Source organism: Myodes glareolus, chromosome 22 (genome assembly GCF_982192425.1).
Source record: "Myodes glareolus chromosome 22, mMyoGla1.1, whole genome shotgun sequence".
In the NCBI taxonomy this organism is placed as follows: domain Eukaryota; kingdom Metazoa; phylum Chordata; class Mammalia; order Rodentia; family Cricetidae; genus Myodes; species Myodes glareolus.
In genome coordinates this window covers 33,536,594-33,552,127 of record NC_142047.1, presented here as the reverse complement: position 1 = coordinate 33,552,127, position 15,534 = coordinate 33,536,594, and the positions used below count along the sequence as shown (strand labels likewise).

Sequence of the window (15,534 nt, the reverse complement as noted above, 5' to 3'; positions counted from 1 at the left end):
AGAGCGGTGGAAGTCATTAAAGCCTTTTTTGTTGTTAATAAAAATAATTCCCACATAGGTGAGGCTCTGGTAGTGCACTAATCTTAGCCTCTGGGACTGAGAAGGGAGGATCAGAAATTCAAGGTCAGCTTCAGCTACACAGAAAGCTCAACAGCAAGCCGGGGCTTCACAAGGTTCTGTTTCAAAACAACAACAAAGAAAACATCTAAATAAAAGGGCTGATGAAGGTAGCTCAGCAGTAGAGTACTCGCAAGTATGCACAGATCTCTGAGTTAAATTCTTAGCACCACAAAATAAAAAGAAGAAAGAAAACGACAAAGACAAAATCCAATTGTCAACACTGTCACAATGAGAGTGAGCAGCATAACAATGTGTAATCATCAGTTACAGAGATCGCCACTTTACCTTCCCAGTCTCCGGTATATCCTTTGTTATGGTCTCTTGATTGCAATAAGTCCCTAAGGTCAGTTCAGAGCCAAGAGAATGTTCATGCATGCCTCTAATCACAGCAACTGGGGGGACTAAAGGAAAGAGGTGGAGAGTTTAAACACAGCCTGAGCTATGTGGCAAAACCTATAAAACAAAGGAAGGGGGGAGGCAATTAGACCTTTTTCTATTTGGTTGGTGGGTAGAGTGGGAAAGAATTTGAGGTATTATTTAATTCACAATAAGATGCAAAATGTAGCCGGGAAGTGGTAGCGCATGCTTTTAATCCCAGCACTCAGAAGGCAGGAGGCGGGCAGATCTCTGTGAGTTCAAGGTAAGCCTGGGCTACAGAGCTAGTTCAAGGGCAGGCTCCAAAAGCCACAGAGAAACCCCGTCTTGAAAAACCAGAAGCAGGAGAAAAAAAAAAAAGCAGCAAAATGTAGAAGATTCTAGTCTTCATCCCAAGAGCAGCCAGAAGTATGGCCTAACTGTTGGGAAAATGTGACTTTATCCTGTGGAAGAAAACCAAAATCTTCCCCTTTTTTCATTCTTTTATTTCTAACATTTTGCCTATCTATCATCTAGCTAGCTAGGTAGCTAACAATTATCTATCATCTATCTATCTGTCTGTCTGTCTGTCTGTCTGTCTATCACCTGTTTTTGTGGTGCCAGGGATTGGACCCAGGGCCTCATGAGTGTTAGGCAAGTGCTCTGCCACTGAGCTACATCCCCAGCCTCCTCCACATTTTAAATGTTGACTGTATGCTTCACACCAGATGCTGAGCTAATGCGTGGTTATACAGCAGAAAGCCAAGCCAGAATCCTAATGCTGCAAAGAAAACAGACAGAGAGATGCAATGGGAGACCCATGAAATAGGACCAGCAGTGCTAAAAATAGGGAGGGATTGCTTGGGAGAGAGACCTAGAATGTCAGGGGAGTCTTCCAAACAAGCTGGAATCTAGCAGAATCAGGCTCAGGGATCTGGGTAAATCAAGAGAAGGCAGAAAGCGCCAGGTGTCCCAGCCATGGGGAAGAGCAAATCCGAAGCCTTGATTCTGCATGACTATGGCAGGGAGGGAGGCCTTCTAGGGAAGAGGAATCTGAGCTCTCACCCAAAAGGTCACGGGAGCAGAGAAGCAACAGTTCAGACCTGACTGCCGGGCGGCAGGTGCACCTGAGTCTGAGGGGCACAGAAGTGATTTAGACTATTCTAAAAGCTGGGGCGAGGAGAGGGCAGGCATTGCTGAGAGGCTGGCCGGCTGTAGGAGTGGCTATAAGGAGCGGAATAAGATTGGGGCTAATTAGAGGTGGTGGGTACTTCACAGAGGTAAACAAGTACCTTGAGGACAGCTGGTCCAGATGGCAGCCACTTTATACCACTTGCAACCTACCACCTGCAACCTACCACCTGCTCTGGCAAGCCTGGGTCTCAAAGGCCCCTTCCCCACAAGCACAAGACAGTGCCGTTCCCACAGCCCCCACTTAATCCCAGCCCCAAAGATGCCCAGAGCCCTGTGAGGCTTTCTGAAGGTGTATCAAGCTGCACCCCAAGGAAACGCCGCTAAAAGTTTTAGAACACAGCGCCTCTTAGCTCAGGGCAGCCCTCCTGAAGCCAGCTTCTGTAGACACCAGCACAGCTGGATGGCGACATCTAGAGGCAGCCTCGTGTTTCCCGTGGCCTCCTACACAAACTAGAGCACCCCCTACAGACGTTCCTATCCCTGTGTCCTCACAAACGAATGACCCAGCCACCGGGCAGGGCTCGAGGTACCTAATTCTCCCATGTTTTCCGTGCTACAGCGCCATTTGGGGGCAGCAAAATCCCAGAACTCCCAAATGAATTTTGGATCCTCTTTTCCTTCATAAGCCCAGAGATAACGCTGGTTGAGGAAGACAGTCCCACCAGCCCGCCCACCCAGCGAACCCCCTCCTCTGCCTCACCATCATGCAATGTCCACAGACCCACGTGAGAGTATGGTTCAGCCATTGCCTCTCCTGCACTGGAGCTTTCTGTAGCTAATTGACCATTCCTGCCCAGCCGTATCCATGCTCTCTAATACTAGATTCTCGTGGCCAAACTCCTCCCTTCGTTTTGCTTCCACGCCACTGCTTGCTGTTTTCCTCCTATTCTCTGACCTCCTCTTTTGCTTCTCTTCTCCTTGGTGTCCAGCCAGTCATCTTTCCTAACGCGTTTCACAACCAGCTTTTGTATCCCTGGGGCAGAACAGGCATGGGTGTGGGGAGGGGAGCGTGGAGTGGGAAGAAGGATTAAGCACTAACAGTCTTGTACCATCACTGGGAAGCAGAGATGAGGCAGGACTTCTGGCTCTGTACCAAACTAATAAAGAGAAGCGGTACCCATTCTGAGGTCACTCTGAATGATCTCCCGCCAGGCAGAGCTTCTGTAGCCTAGGCTGCCCTTGTCCTTGACAGGCACCTGAGCATGACCTTGAACTCTTGGTCGCTGGGTCTCCCACAACACCACACCCAGATTACTCTGCACAATCCCTTTCTGTCCTCATGGGTGACCTGCAGCCCCTCCTTGTCCACCTAGCCATATTTTAAAAGCTTTGTTTCCACATCTTTTCTTTCTTTAAAGATAATTTATTTTTATTTCATGTTAATTGATTTTTGCCTGCATGCATGTCTGAAGCCCTGGAACTGTGAGTTACAGACAGGTATGAACTGCCATGTGGGTGCTGGGAATTGAATCTGGGTCCTCTGGAAGAGCAGTCAGTACTCTTAACCACAGAGCTATCTCTCCATGCCCCTCAACATATCTTTTTCAACACTTAGCTTAATTAGCCAGCCCTAACTAAAATACAAATGACTAAAGATTTGTATCTGCATTTGAAGTTTTTTTTTTTAGATTTATTTTATAGATGAGTGTTTTGTCTGGAGATGTGTGTGTGTGTGTGTGTGTGTGTGTGTGTACAGTGCCCAAGGTCAGAAGAGGTCATAGGATTCCCTTGAACTGTAGTTAAGATTATGAACCGCCACGTGGGTACTGGGAACTGAACCTGGGTTCAGACGCCCAGTGCTTGCCAGTCATGGTGTTACACATGTGCTCTTACCTGCTGAGCCACCTCTCCAGCCCCTGTGCCTGCATCTTTCATAAGGACCCACTGAACACTATCATTTTGAGTGCGCTGAGGCTCTGTACAATCTTGCAGTGGGGTCTTCAGTTGCACGCAGCCTAGACTTTTTCCCAGAACTGGCTTTATACTACTAAGAACACAAAAGCTGTTTTGACAAGAAGGTTCTCAGTAAACTATGAAATTCTAGCAGATCTTGGTCCAGAGGACATGGTGGGCCTCAGTCTTTTATCTTCTCGGTTCTCCACTTACACAGCTAACATAAGTGAATCCTCAGTGGAAGTATGCTCCTGAAGCGTTTGGTTCCTGTTTGGTTCCTAACACATATCGGGCTGCTAGAGCGACCTGCCACTCCAACGCCAAGATCCAGTGCTTCTTCTTGCCTACCTGAGCATCTGTACTCATGTGATAACACCCAGAGACAAATGTACAAACTTAGTTAAAAATAAAATGCTAAAAATAAAAATTTTAAAAGGATTCCCTGTGTGCTTAGCAGGTACTAAAAGTTTTAGTGCACCATGCTTGTCTTTGGAGCAGGGTCTTAAATAGTCTTCCTCGGTCAGAGAAAAATGCTGAAACAAAAGCTGGCCTCGCATCCTAAGGACTAGAAAAATTAATGTTCAAACCAAAAGAAACCATGTTTCATTTTCCTTCTTTTATTTAAAAGTTCTACTTAAATATCCTCAAAGGTTAGAAAATCAGGGTCAGATGGGAACACTGGTACACAGCCTAAAATACAAATGCCAGTAATAATTAAACAACACAGTTAATGATTATTCCAAGAAAATGCATAGTAAGGAGCATTTTTCCAGAAGGCAAGTTAGACACCAGGAACCAAAGGAAGAAGGGACAGGACCTTAGATGGCTCAGAAAATAGTTATACAGCAGCCTAACCATGCCTCCCCCACCAGGCTACACACATGATCATTTACGACAGAGGCTGCTGCATCACTAGCCCTGACCTTCAAATCCAAAGGGAGCTTCGACACAACAACCACACTTCAAAGACGTGAAGCTGCTGGCTCCATTCCAGAACATTCTGGTTTCACCTGGGACGGCACAGTTTCCCACTAGCTGTCCAACAAAACAGACCCAGTCTCCCTTTGAATATATTTTGTGGTTGATCTATAGAATGATGCCCTTCGTTATTTGAAGGTCAAGCCCTTTACATTTTACCTATGTTTAAAAAACTGTCAACTTGATTGTGTCTCAGCTGAGCTTTGTCCCGTGTGCCTACAAGCTTTTTAGCTTTTAAGTCAAATATACTTTTGGGGAAAACGTCTACATATTACACCACCTCACAGTTTTCATCACAATAAATTAGCTTTAATGTTATAAATAACATCTCTGAAAACTGAATCTTATTAACATGATCTAGCATACATTCAAAAGTATCAGCTTTTCTAGCTTTACGAACTTTGGAAATCAACAGCACTGTACTATTTACACATAAAAGAAATATCTAAATTACACCTTTCCATCAGCTTCTTACCCCAAAACACAAATGTCACTTTAAGCACCAAAACATACTTCCTTCAAAAGTTACATTTGCAATATTAAATCGTCACTCTCATTATTTAAATTTTAAAAGTCTAAAAATTTAAATCTCTATGAAAAGAATAAGAGCTTTGAAAGAACTGAGAAGGACCATGAATCTCCTTTCTTATTTCTGCATCCCCCCCAAAAAAGTTCATTTACTTCAAAGGGGCCATTGCCAAAACCCATGGCCAGGGAGACAGCTATACTGGCGTGTAACCAGAAGACAATACTCACTGGAGCTGAGTTCAGAGAGGAAGAGAGAACGGTAGACAATAAACCAGCCTTTCTTCTCAATATTTCAGCTGGAAAACAGGGACACCTATTAGACAATGAGAAAACACAGACACTCTTGGAGACATAAATGGGAGGTCTGTGTTCTATCAACTTCAGGATAAGTTACCTGGATCACAACCATTTATGACCCATGCCAGCCTCAAAAACAGGGCTCAGGCACTAAATGCCAGTTAAGGCTCCCAGGATACTCCTGAGTTTAGCGGGCATGAAAAACAAAGGACAAAGGAAAACAAAAATGTCAAATAGCATCTGCAAACAGCAAACCTCACATTTGGGGCTACATTTTGTTTTTTTTACTGAAGCAAGTTCTCATTGTGTAGCCTAGGCTGGCCTTGGTGCCTAGCTGGGATGCACTATTTTCTGTACACAGGCTTTCACATATCCACCTTGAACATCTGATCTTCCTGCCTCTACCATTCAAGTGCTGGGTTTAAGGCATGAGGCATGTCCCAGCATACCCAGGCTTCTCATTTTCTACTTTGAGGAGGCACCAATGGAGTTATTTAAGGTAGACTTACATGTGAGGGAAGAGGAAAAGGCCCTCAGAAGGTAAGCCACACCTGAGAGCAGAACAGAGCACAGAGAATAAACACCCAAGTGTGGATACAGGCTCCTCAAGAGAACTGCCTACATTTTATTTTTGAATAAAAAAAAAATCTAAGCAATCAGAAATAACAGTAACAGTTTCAGAACAAAAGAACCCAAAAGAGTTCCTTTTAAAAAGAAGGAGAAGGAGGAGAAGGAGAAGAAGAAGAAACTGTATCACTAAACAGGGAACACTAGGAAATGTAACAAGAACAATCCCAGTATTTTTCCAGTTTATTTATTTTGTGAGGACCGATGCGATGCCACGGTGCACATGTGGAGGTCAGAGGGCAACTTTCAACTCCTTCCACCACGTGGGTCCCAGGGATGGAACTCTAGTTTCCAGGGTTGGCAGCCTTTACCCACTGAGTTGTCTGCCAGTCCAGCCCCAACTCTTGACCCAGTGTCTACCTGCAAAACGGAAGAGGCCCAACCTAGTTATCGGCCAGTGCATAGACAGCATAGTGGATGAGAGACACGGGATCAGTTGAGAAGGTACCTGTAGTAAAGTGCTCTCATGAGGTACAGGAAATCAAAACTGACAAAAAAAAAAAAAATGTATGTTTCCATTTAGGGACAAATGCTGTTTAATGCCACAGCCACCCGAGAGAGGAAGACATTTACACCCTAAATAGGATCCATGTGGGTTAGTTTTCAAGCAAACGGACTCTGCAGCCCCTATGACCAGACGCATCTCAATTTTCACCCAACTCTCAGACTAAATATGGTCTAATCCCCGAAGCACAGCAATGGCAATTCCTAACAGGCAGGGGCAGGTGTTGCGCCTGATAAGTCTCCCGCCTCCTTCCCAAGATGCGGAGAGAAAGCCTCGGCTCATGGCTGTTCTCGTAGGCCATTTGCATACCTCTAGACTCAGGCTGAAATCAAAAATGCACAAACCACTGAATAGACCCACCCTGCCTATGTTCATGACGACCTGGTCACACCACCGCCCTTCCAACCTTTAGAAGAGAGAACAGCTGAGCGATATTCTAGTAACGGCAGGGTGAGGCTGGGCAGCATAGCAGAGGTGGTGTTGTGTCCGTGTTTGAGGGATACAAACAGAAAGGAGAATTATGAATAACCCTGTGGCTAAGCCCAGGGGGAACATTTTGCTAAGCAGGTCAGGAGTTGGGGATTAGACAAAAATGACCTCCCAGTTCGGCGCAAAGGTTTGGGGGTGGAACTCAACAGAAGGACCAAAGGCTGCTCAGAGACCTAGCCCCTCTCCTCTCACCCTCAGCTGAGAGAAAAAAACAAGTGGTCCCACACATGCTTACGGCAGTCCTGCCTGCAAGTCTGAGGATTCCGTTTTAAAATAAATTTAACCAGCGTTCAAATGCAAATGGCACAGAATATCTTCAGTCATTACAGAAAATCACACACACACACAGAGAAAGTTAGAATATGACATAGAAAAGTGCCCTGAAGATTGCTTTGTAAACCTAGGCTTTTGTAATTTAAAAAAAAAAACTAAACAAAAACTACAGCCTAGAAATTGTGCAGAACAGCTCAGGAGGATCACACTTGTAAATTTTGCAACTGGGTCTCCGAAGAACCTGAAGTTTATTCTTAGAATCATGATTTAAATTTATCCTTTAAAAGCACAGGATGACACAGTTTGACAGTGTCTTTATAGAGGACACGGGCTACGTGAGCCGAAGCCAGTTTGACTCTTTATTCTGTCTGCTGCATAGAAGAGTTAACCGGTGCACATAGACACAAAAATCATTGCCAGTGCTTTTTCACTAAGGCTGGATGTCTTTACCTTGTTAGTCACTCAACAACCTATATCTGCCTATTCTTTAATAAGGTCTGAATGGCTCACTCAGGACTAAGTGAAATATTTTAAATGATTTTTGTGTTAGCCTTGGTGACAGGGTGAGACTCTTAACCCTTCTTATAGTACGTATCAATCGACTCTGAGTTAAAAAACACCACCATGACAGTAATATCATCCCGATACATCCTGGCTACATCTTCTGGCAATGTCAGCATGGCGGCCAGTCGCTCGGGCTCCATCTCCCCATACTCGTTGCTCCCGATGGCGTGTCTGATGAGATGCGTGGCTGTATTTTGGTCAGCTGCCTGGAGTCCGCTGGCTTTCCGCTGCAGCAGCAGACTCTGCATGAGCCCCAGGTTGGCCGGTCTTTGGTCCAGGTCCGGCTTATGGCAAGCAACCTTGGACAGGTGGCCCACCACCAGCCTCACCACATCCTCATTGCCCAGCATGTCCCAGAGACCATCTGAGGCCAGCACAAGGAACTTATCTTGGGGCCTCAGCCTGTGGTACGTAACCTCAGGCTTGGCAGTCAGATAGGGCGGAGTGTAGTAGTGGGGCGGTGTGAACTGGTAGATGTTGAGGGCCTCAGTATCAAAGCCCCTCCCTAGGACACTACGCTGCAATTCTTTACTCCACTTGAGCTGGACATCTCCAAAGGCCCTGCAGGGTATGAGGACACCCAGCAGCCTATCATCTATGATGAGAGTCCTGTTCTCTGACTCAGGGTGTTCTCTTTTAAGCCGGGATAGCTCAGCCTCATTCCAGGCATTGTGGTCACGGGTAAGCGGTAAACAGGACCACCCACCATTGTCTTCCTGGACACCAAGGATAGCCCGGCAGTCGCCCGCATTTGCTACATGCAGGTGAACTCCGTTGACATGGGCCATGCAAGCTGTTGCCCCAGAAAAAGCAACCTGGAGGGATAGGTTCTTTGTCACCTCATCTTCCAGGGGGGCCTGGATTTCTAGGGAGATGTCCGAATCCAGTCTCTGGAAGGAGTACATCAGTGCTTCTTCAATGCTCAGCCCCATTTCCATATGTAAGTCAAGAAGCTCCTGCCAATAGACTCGGAGGTGGTCCAGGTGTACGGATGTGGCATCCTTATAAATGCTATCCCCGGGATGCTTGAGCCACTGAAGGATGGGCAGCAAAGGCTTCATGTTTTCCATGGCTTCCTCCATCTGCTCCAAGGTTTGGTGGGACATCAGGGACACTGCCATGTAGTAGAAGAGCCTCTCGCTCACTGCTTGGGCACATGCATGGCCACCATGGCCATCGAAAATGCCGAACATCAGTCCGTTGGTTTGCACGCAGGAAGCTACACCCTGTCGGTCCTCTACTGGGGAATTGGCGGCCAGCTGGTTGCTCTCAAACCTCAACACTGAATTCGGAACTCCATTGTTGAAATCGAGAATCTTGTGAGATGCCTCGCCAGCTCGAAGCATGTCGTTGACCTGGTCAGGGCTAAGGTGTAAGTGGAAATCCTCTTCCTCGGTTGACGTGTGCCTGTAGGCTTTCTGCAGAGCAAAGCCACCACGCGGAGTACCGGTCTTCAGAGTTGACGATGCCGGAGAAGAAAGCCTCCATTTCGGTTGATTCCTATTTGTGGCACCCCTTGAGTATAAGCGTCTACCCCCTTGTAAGACAGCAATTCGATTCCTTGCAGAATTGAAGATCCAGTAAGACACAGTACTTGACATTCTGAAGCTACACTGGCAAGTGGAGGTGGTTTTTCAGCCTGAAAAAATTAAAGGGTTTATAAAAGCTTCAAAGTTCAAATATTTTTTTAAAAAAAAAAATACTGTGAAAACTTCTTTTGCTAAGATTCTCTCTGATTTTATAGAGCCAATAAGGGCCTCCCAGCTGATTCGTGCCTCCTTTTCTCTCCTTTCTGAGCCCTTTCTCAGGCCAGAGGCTACTAGCTAGCTCCCTTACCCAGTCTCCACTGCAGTGTGTAAGTTTTGACTTAGGTACCTGCTGTCCCCAGTAATCTCTGTATTCCACAAAATGCCAGACATGCAGCTGCTTACTGGCGGCTATCGTGAGTACAGCCCGGTACCTGGTACACAGCAGGTCCTCAAACATTAGCTCAACTTGGCGTTTTCAGTGGCCCAGTGACACTAGCTATTTAAAAGACACACAGTTTCACTAGTCTCACTGGCACTAGCTATTAGGGGCATGGGACCACTGCCAGTCTCATATGCTTGGGTTTTGTTTTATTGCTGTTTTGCGCGTCACGAGGACTGAGCGCACGACTTTTAAACTTATTGAGCCGGGCGGTGGTGGCACACACCTTTAATCCCAGCACTCAGGAGGCAGAGGCAGGCGGATCTCTGTGAATTCCAGGCCAGCCTGGTCTATAAAAGCTAGTTCCAGGACAGGCTCCAAAGCTACAGAAAAACCCTATGGGAGGGTAGGGGTGGAGTAAGATCATAAACTTATTTTGAAACAGGGTCTCAAGGAGTTGCAAGGTTGGCCTTGAACTTTAGACACTCCTGCCTCAGATTCCAGAGTAGCTAAAATTACCAGGTGCTGTTCGCACAAGATCTGAAAGTGCTTTTGCTGTTGTTGTCTTTAGCTTCTAGACAGGGTCTCACTTTGTCACCCTGGCTGCCACGGAATTCACTGTGTAGATCAGGCTATCCTCAAACTCAGAGATCTGCCTGCTCCAGCCTCCGGAACCCTGGGATTAAAGGTGTGTGCCACCGTGCCAAGTTTCCACAAAGTTTGTAAAAGTGTAATAAAATATGACTCTTCCAGGCCAGGCATGGTACTACATGACTAGAATTCCAGAATTAGGGAGGCAAAAAGGCAGAGGCAAGCTGATCTCTGTGAGTTCAAGGTTAACCTGATTGACATAGCAGATTGTCTGGTGCAGCATTCCAGGCCAGCCAAGGTAACAAGGTGAAGCCATGCAGGGTGGGATGCAAGGCTCTGGGTGGTGATGCACAACCGTATTCCCAGCACTTGGCCAGGTACAGACACAGAGAAACCCTGTTTCAAAACGTAACAGATAAGGGATAGTCAAGCCAGGCATGGTGGCACACGCCTTTAATCTCTCCGGAAAGGCAGGAGGGTCTCTGTAAATTCAAGGCCAGCCCGGTCTAGAGTGAGTTCCAGAACAGACAAGGCTACAGAGAATCCCTGTCTCAAAAAAAGGGGGGGGGTGGGAAGCACATTTTTTTACCATTAGGGTACATTTTGTACCGGTTTTCATATCGTTCAGTCAACTACGTCCGTGTGGAAAGACAATGGTTTCACAATTACTGAAGACTTGGAGTTTGTTTCCACTAACCTGGTACTTATTAAACACTAAATTGCACAGCCTTTGTAGCCGCCTTTTCCTTACTTCCAAAATCAGTAGGTCAAAGAGTATAGACGTACTGTTAAATTGATTTCCCAAAGCCAGTGAGGATCGTCCTTTACCCACCCCCGGCTGAACTTGGAGCAGATGAGGTCAGTCAGAGGCAGATGGCCTCAGACGCCCCTTGACCCTGCAGCAAGGACAGGCAGCTGTGCGCAATGAAAACCGTTCGCAGCATAAGGGACAGAATTTTAGTGTCCCTACAGACGAAGTCTCCTGATTTCTTAGCTGGGCGGCTAGGTTCCAGTTAAGAACTCCGGGTTCCAGCTTAGAGTTCCGAACCTCCGCTTTCCAAGCTGTAAGACAGGAATCTAGTTTGCAACGCCCACCTCACGGGTGCTCCAGTACTAAGGAAGCTGATGCAGGGAACCGGCTAAGCAGCCGACTCCTCCACTAGCGCGCGGGCCCACGTGGCGCTTGCGCGCGAGTGGGGTGACCACGACCTGGGATCAGCTCGTCCCGCCCTCTCACCTCATCTCCCTCTCCGCCCCATCACCTGAGGCGCCCGCAGGCCAGGCTGGGGAAGATGTCCGCACACCCACTAGTCAGTCCCCTTCCTTACCTCGTACCCTCGCCCTCTTCTCACCAGCTTGCGCCGCCCGCACTCGGCGGATGCTCTCAGCTCAGGTGCTGCACGCAGTTCTTCGGTGCCTGCGACCGGGTTTTACTTCCCTGGAGAGGCCCCTAGAAGAGAAACCAGCTCCTGAAGAAAGCTCCCTCCCGCCATTCCTGATTGGCTTATTTTCGGAGGCGGGCCCTTGATGGACATAGATATTACCCAATAGATGAAGCAGGAAAGAGGAAGAAAGGGAGGCGGGGCCGGGAGGGGCCGCCAGCACTCTATCCCCTGGGGGTTACCGTAGCATTTGAGCGGCCCGTGCGCCACTAGGCCGTCACGTGGGACTTATGCCCCCAGCTTGCCTTCTCGCCACGCCCTGAGAGTCCAGAACCGAAAGACCTCTCCAGTTCCTATTCATTCTTGCATAGGTTTCTCCCCAGTTTTGTTCCGTTCCCTTCAGGCCCCTAAAGCGCCGCACCATAATTATCAACCTTTTGGACACCTGCCTGGAAGGCCTTATAGACTACTCTAGTTCTACTTGCCCTAACCTTATTTTCCAAACCTGCCCTACTTCCTAACCCAGTAAAGATCCCACTGGCGGGCTGGAGAGATGACTCAGAGGTTAAGAGCAGTGTCTGCTCTTTCAGAGGTCCTCCTGAGTTCAGTTCTCAGCAACTACACGGTGGCTCACATCCATCTATAGTGAGATCTAGCGCCCTCTCCTGGTGTAGAGGTATGCAAGCCGAACGCTGTATACATAAGATAAACGAACCTTTAAAAAAGATCCCGCTGGCACTAGGAGATCCAAGTCCAAACACTAGGGTTAATTTGATGCCCCCTTACTCATCACAAGCTTTAATTCTGTCATTCCCACCTCCTAAATATCTTCCCACCCATCTGTTAGCCAATGCCAGATCCCAAGTCTCTCAGTCTCCCTTTTGCCAAATTACACTTACTCCTAACCATCCTTCCTCACAGTTAGAATGGGCCTTCTAAAACTTCTTATCTAAACTGTTTCTAACCACTACACCGAATTCACAATTACATTGGCCAGTTACGTGACAAAGAATGGTACCTGGCACTTACTTGTTGGTAGCTTGGGAAAGGCAGAGGACCAGAGCAACAGTCCTGGTACCCTCGATGCCTTCTGGTCCTAACAGCAGATGAGGCTGGTCTTCACCCTACCCTTATAAACTGTTTTAATGCCGGGCGGTGGTGGCGCACGCCTTTAATCCCTTTAATCCCAGCGCTCAGGGGGCAGAGGCAGCACAGACCTTTAATCCCTGCACTTGGGAGGCAGAGGCAAGTGGATCTCTGTGTGTTCAAGGCCAGCCTGGTCCACGACAGCTAGTATCAGGACAACCAGAGCTGTTACACAGAGAAACCCTGTCTGGGAAAAACAATCAATCATTCAATATTGTTTTGATGGAGCTTTCCTAAATATGTGAGCCAGTAGAATCCTTACTTGAAGTCAAAGTGAAATAAGAGACAGCCTAAAGGTCTGAAAATGGGGTCTTCAGAAAGATAGACACAGTGGCCTACCTGAGTGAGAAGCCTGAACACAAAGTCATGCCTAAAGTAAAAATGTTTCTGTCATATTCTGTGAACGATATATACCTCAGCCTCAGGCCTTTCGAGAAGTATTTGAAGTGTTTTGTTTTTGTTGTTGTTGTTGTTGTTTAGTTTTTTGAGACAGGGTTTCTCTGTAACTTTGGGGCCTGTCCTGGAACTAGCTCTTGTAGACCAGGCTGGCCTTGAACTCTCAGAGATCCACCTGTCTCTGCCTCCTGAGTGCTAGGATTAAAGGTGTGCACCACCACCGCCCGGCTGTTTTTGTTTTTGAGGCAGAATCTCACTATGTAGCCCTAGCTAATCTAGAACTAGCTTTGTAGACCAGTTGGCCTCCAATTTACAAAGATCCACCGGATTCTGTCTCCCAAGTTTTGGATTAAAGGCGTGTGCTAAAGGCCTTGTTTTCCTGTGGCTTGTGTTTTGGTTGTCTGGTACTACTGGATTTAGAGCCTCCCACAGAGTAGGCAAACACTACCCACAGACACGCTTCTTCACATCTGCCCACCCGCCTCCTCTTTTAATGAGTCTTACCAAGTTATCCAGGTCAACCTTGGAGTTTAGCCTCGGGAGTAGCTGGAATGACAGGCTTGCACCACCAGGTGGAGCCCTTCCTGGCAGTTCTAAATCAGAATCTATACTTTGTCCCTTCAGGATACTGAGGAGTCTCTTTCAGACCCATGCTAAAAATTCTGATTAAGGAAATGGGCATGAGAGAACAGAGAAGCATGCTTTACTTTTTGTTTTTGTTTTTGTTTTTTTTTTGTGGGGGTTGTTTGTTTGTTTTTGGTTTTTTTTCAAGACAGGGTTTCTCTGTGTAACAGCCCTGGCTGTCCTGGAAAACTAGCTATTGTAGACCAGGCTGGCCTCGAAGTCACAGAGATCTGCCTGCCTCTGCCTCCCGAGAGCTGGGATTAAAGGCGTGCACCACCACTGCCCAGCTACACATTCGGCTGAGAAGCATGCTTTGTTGTGTTGTGCTTTGAGTTTGTTTTACAAATAGTTCATCTGAGCCTATAGAAGGTTATTTTTCAGAACAGGGGTGGGAAGTTTTGTTGTTGCTGCTGCAGTTTGGAATTGATATAGTCATAACATTTCTCTTTTCCATTTCCTCCCTCCAAACTCTCCCATGTATCCCTCTCCTTTAAATTCATGGCCTCTTTTGAGGGGGGGGGAGGTGTTTTGAGGCAGGGTTTATCTGTAGCTTTGGAGCCTGTTTAAAAACTAGCTCTTGTAGACCAGATTAGTCTTGAACTCACAGAGATCCGCCTGCCTCTGCGTCTCAAGTGCTGGGGATTAAAGGCATGTGCCACCACCGCTCAGCCATGGCCTCTTTTCTGACTAATTTATTACATACATATGCATGTATCTGTATATACATATATATTCCTAAATATAATCTGCTCAGTCTGTAAAATTCTATCTGTATGTATGTTTTCAGGACTGACGCTTTAGCGCTGGACAATCAGTTAGTGTGCTCTCCCCTGGGAAAAACTACCTCTCCCACTCCCAGCTTTCCTCAGCTGACAGAGGCTGAAAGTCTAGTTGTTCAGCCCACAATATGATTGGTCCTGAGATGACTCTTAGAGACAGACAGATGCCCCCGACCACTTTCCTGAGACTATTTTACATAGTTTTGCCAAATCTGAAACCATGGAGGTTTTCTTTTTTTTCTTATTTCTTTTCTTTTTATAAAATAATGATTTGAGGCAGGGGAGTGGGGCCAGAGGAGAGCATTGGATCCTCAGAGTTAGAACTACACACCTCTGTGAGGAATGCGAGCTTGCTTGTCGCGTGAGTACTGGAATCTAAACTCTATTCCTCGTGATTTCATGGCAAGTGATCTTGACTGCTGAGATCCCCACCACACTGCGTGTGTGCATGTGTATGTGTTATTAAAAACTGAATCTAGGCTTCCCACATGCTAAACAAATGTTCCACTACTGCCGGGCAGTGGTGGCACACGCCTTTAATCCCAGCACTCGTGACGGAAGAGGCAGGCGGATCTCTGTGAGTTCGAGGCCAACCTGGTCTACAAGAGCTAGTTCCAGGACAGGCTCCAAAGCTATAGCAAAACCCTGTCTCAAAAAAAAAAAAAGTTCCACTACTGCATTATGACCTTATACCTCCAGCGACAGTTTTTCTAAGTCACCAGAGCTACTTCCAAAGTAAGGTCCAGTGATGGTTCCGTGGGTGAAGATGCTTACCACCAATTCTGACATCCTGAGTTTGATCCCTGGGATCCACAGAGGGGAAGGAGAAAAACAATTCCCTTATGCTGTCCTCTAACCTCCACAAGCAAACTATGTCATGTATGAG

General features: G+C 46.9%; 1 protein-coding gene across 1 annotated transcript; it reads right to left on the bottom strand.

Annotated features, from left to right (window-relative positions):
* Positions 1 to 4,162: 4,162 nt before the first annotated feature.
* Pdp2 (pyruvate dehydrogenase phosphatase catalytic subunit 2) lies at positions 4,163 to 11,807 on the bottom strand. The gene is made up of 2 exons (XM_048431266.3): positions 11,650 to 11,807; positions 4,163 to 9,461 (listed from the first exon to the last, which is right to left on the bottom strand). Exon 2 carries the CDS (start codon positions 9,421 to 9,423, stop codon positions 7,831 to 7,833), a length of 1,593 nt encoding a protein of 530 aa, XP_048287223.3. The 5' UTR covers positions 9,424 to 9,461; positions 11,650 to 11,807; the 3' UTR covers positions 4,163 to 7,830.
* Positions 11,808 to 15,534: the final 3,727 nt, after the last annotated feature.

Coding starts and splice junctions, on each gene's coding strand:
- Pdp2 (XM_048431266.3), bottom strand. CDS start 9,423: ATGTCAAGTACTGTGTCTTACTGGATCTTCAATTCTGCAAGGAATCGA.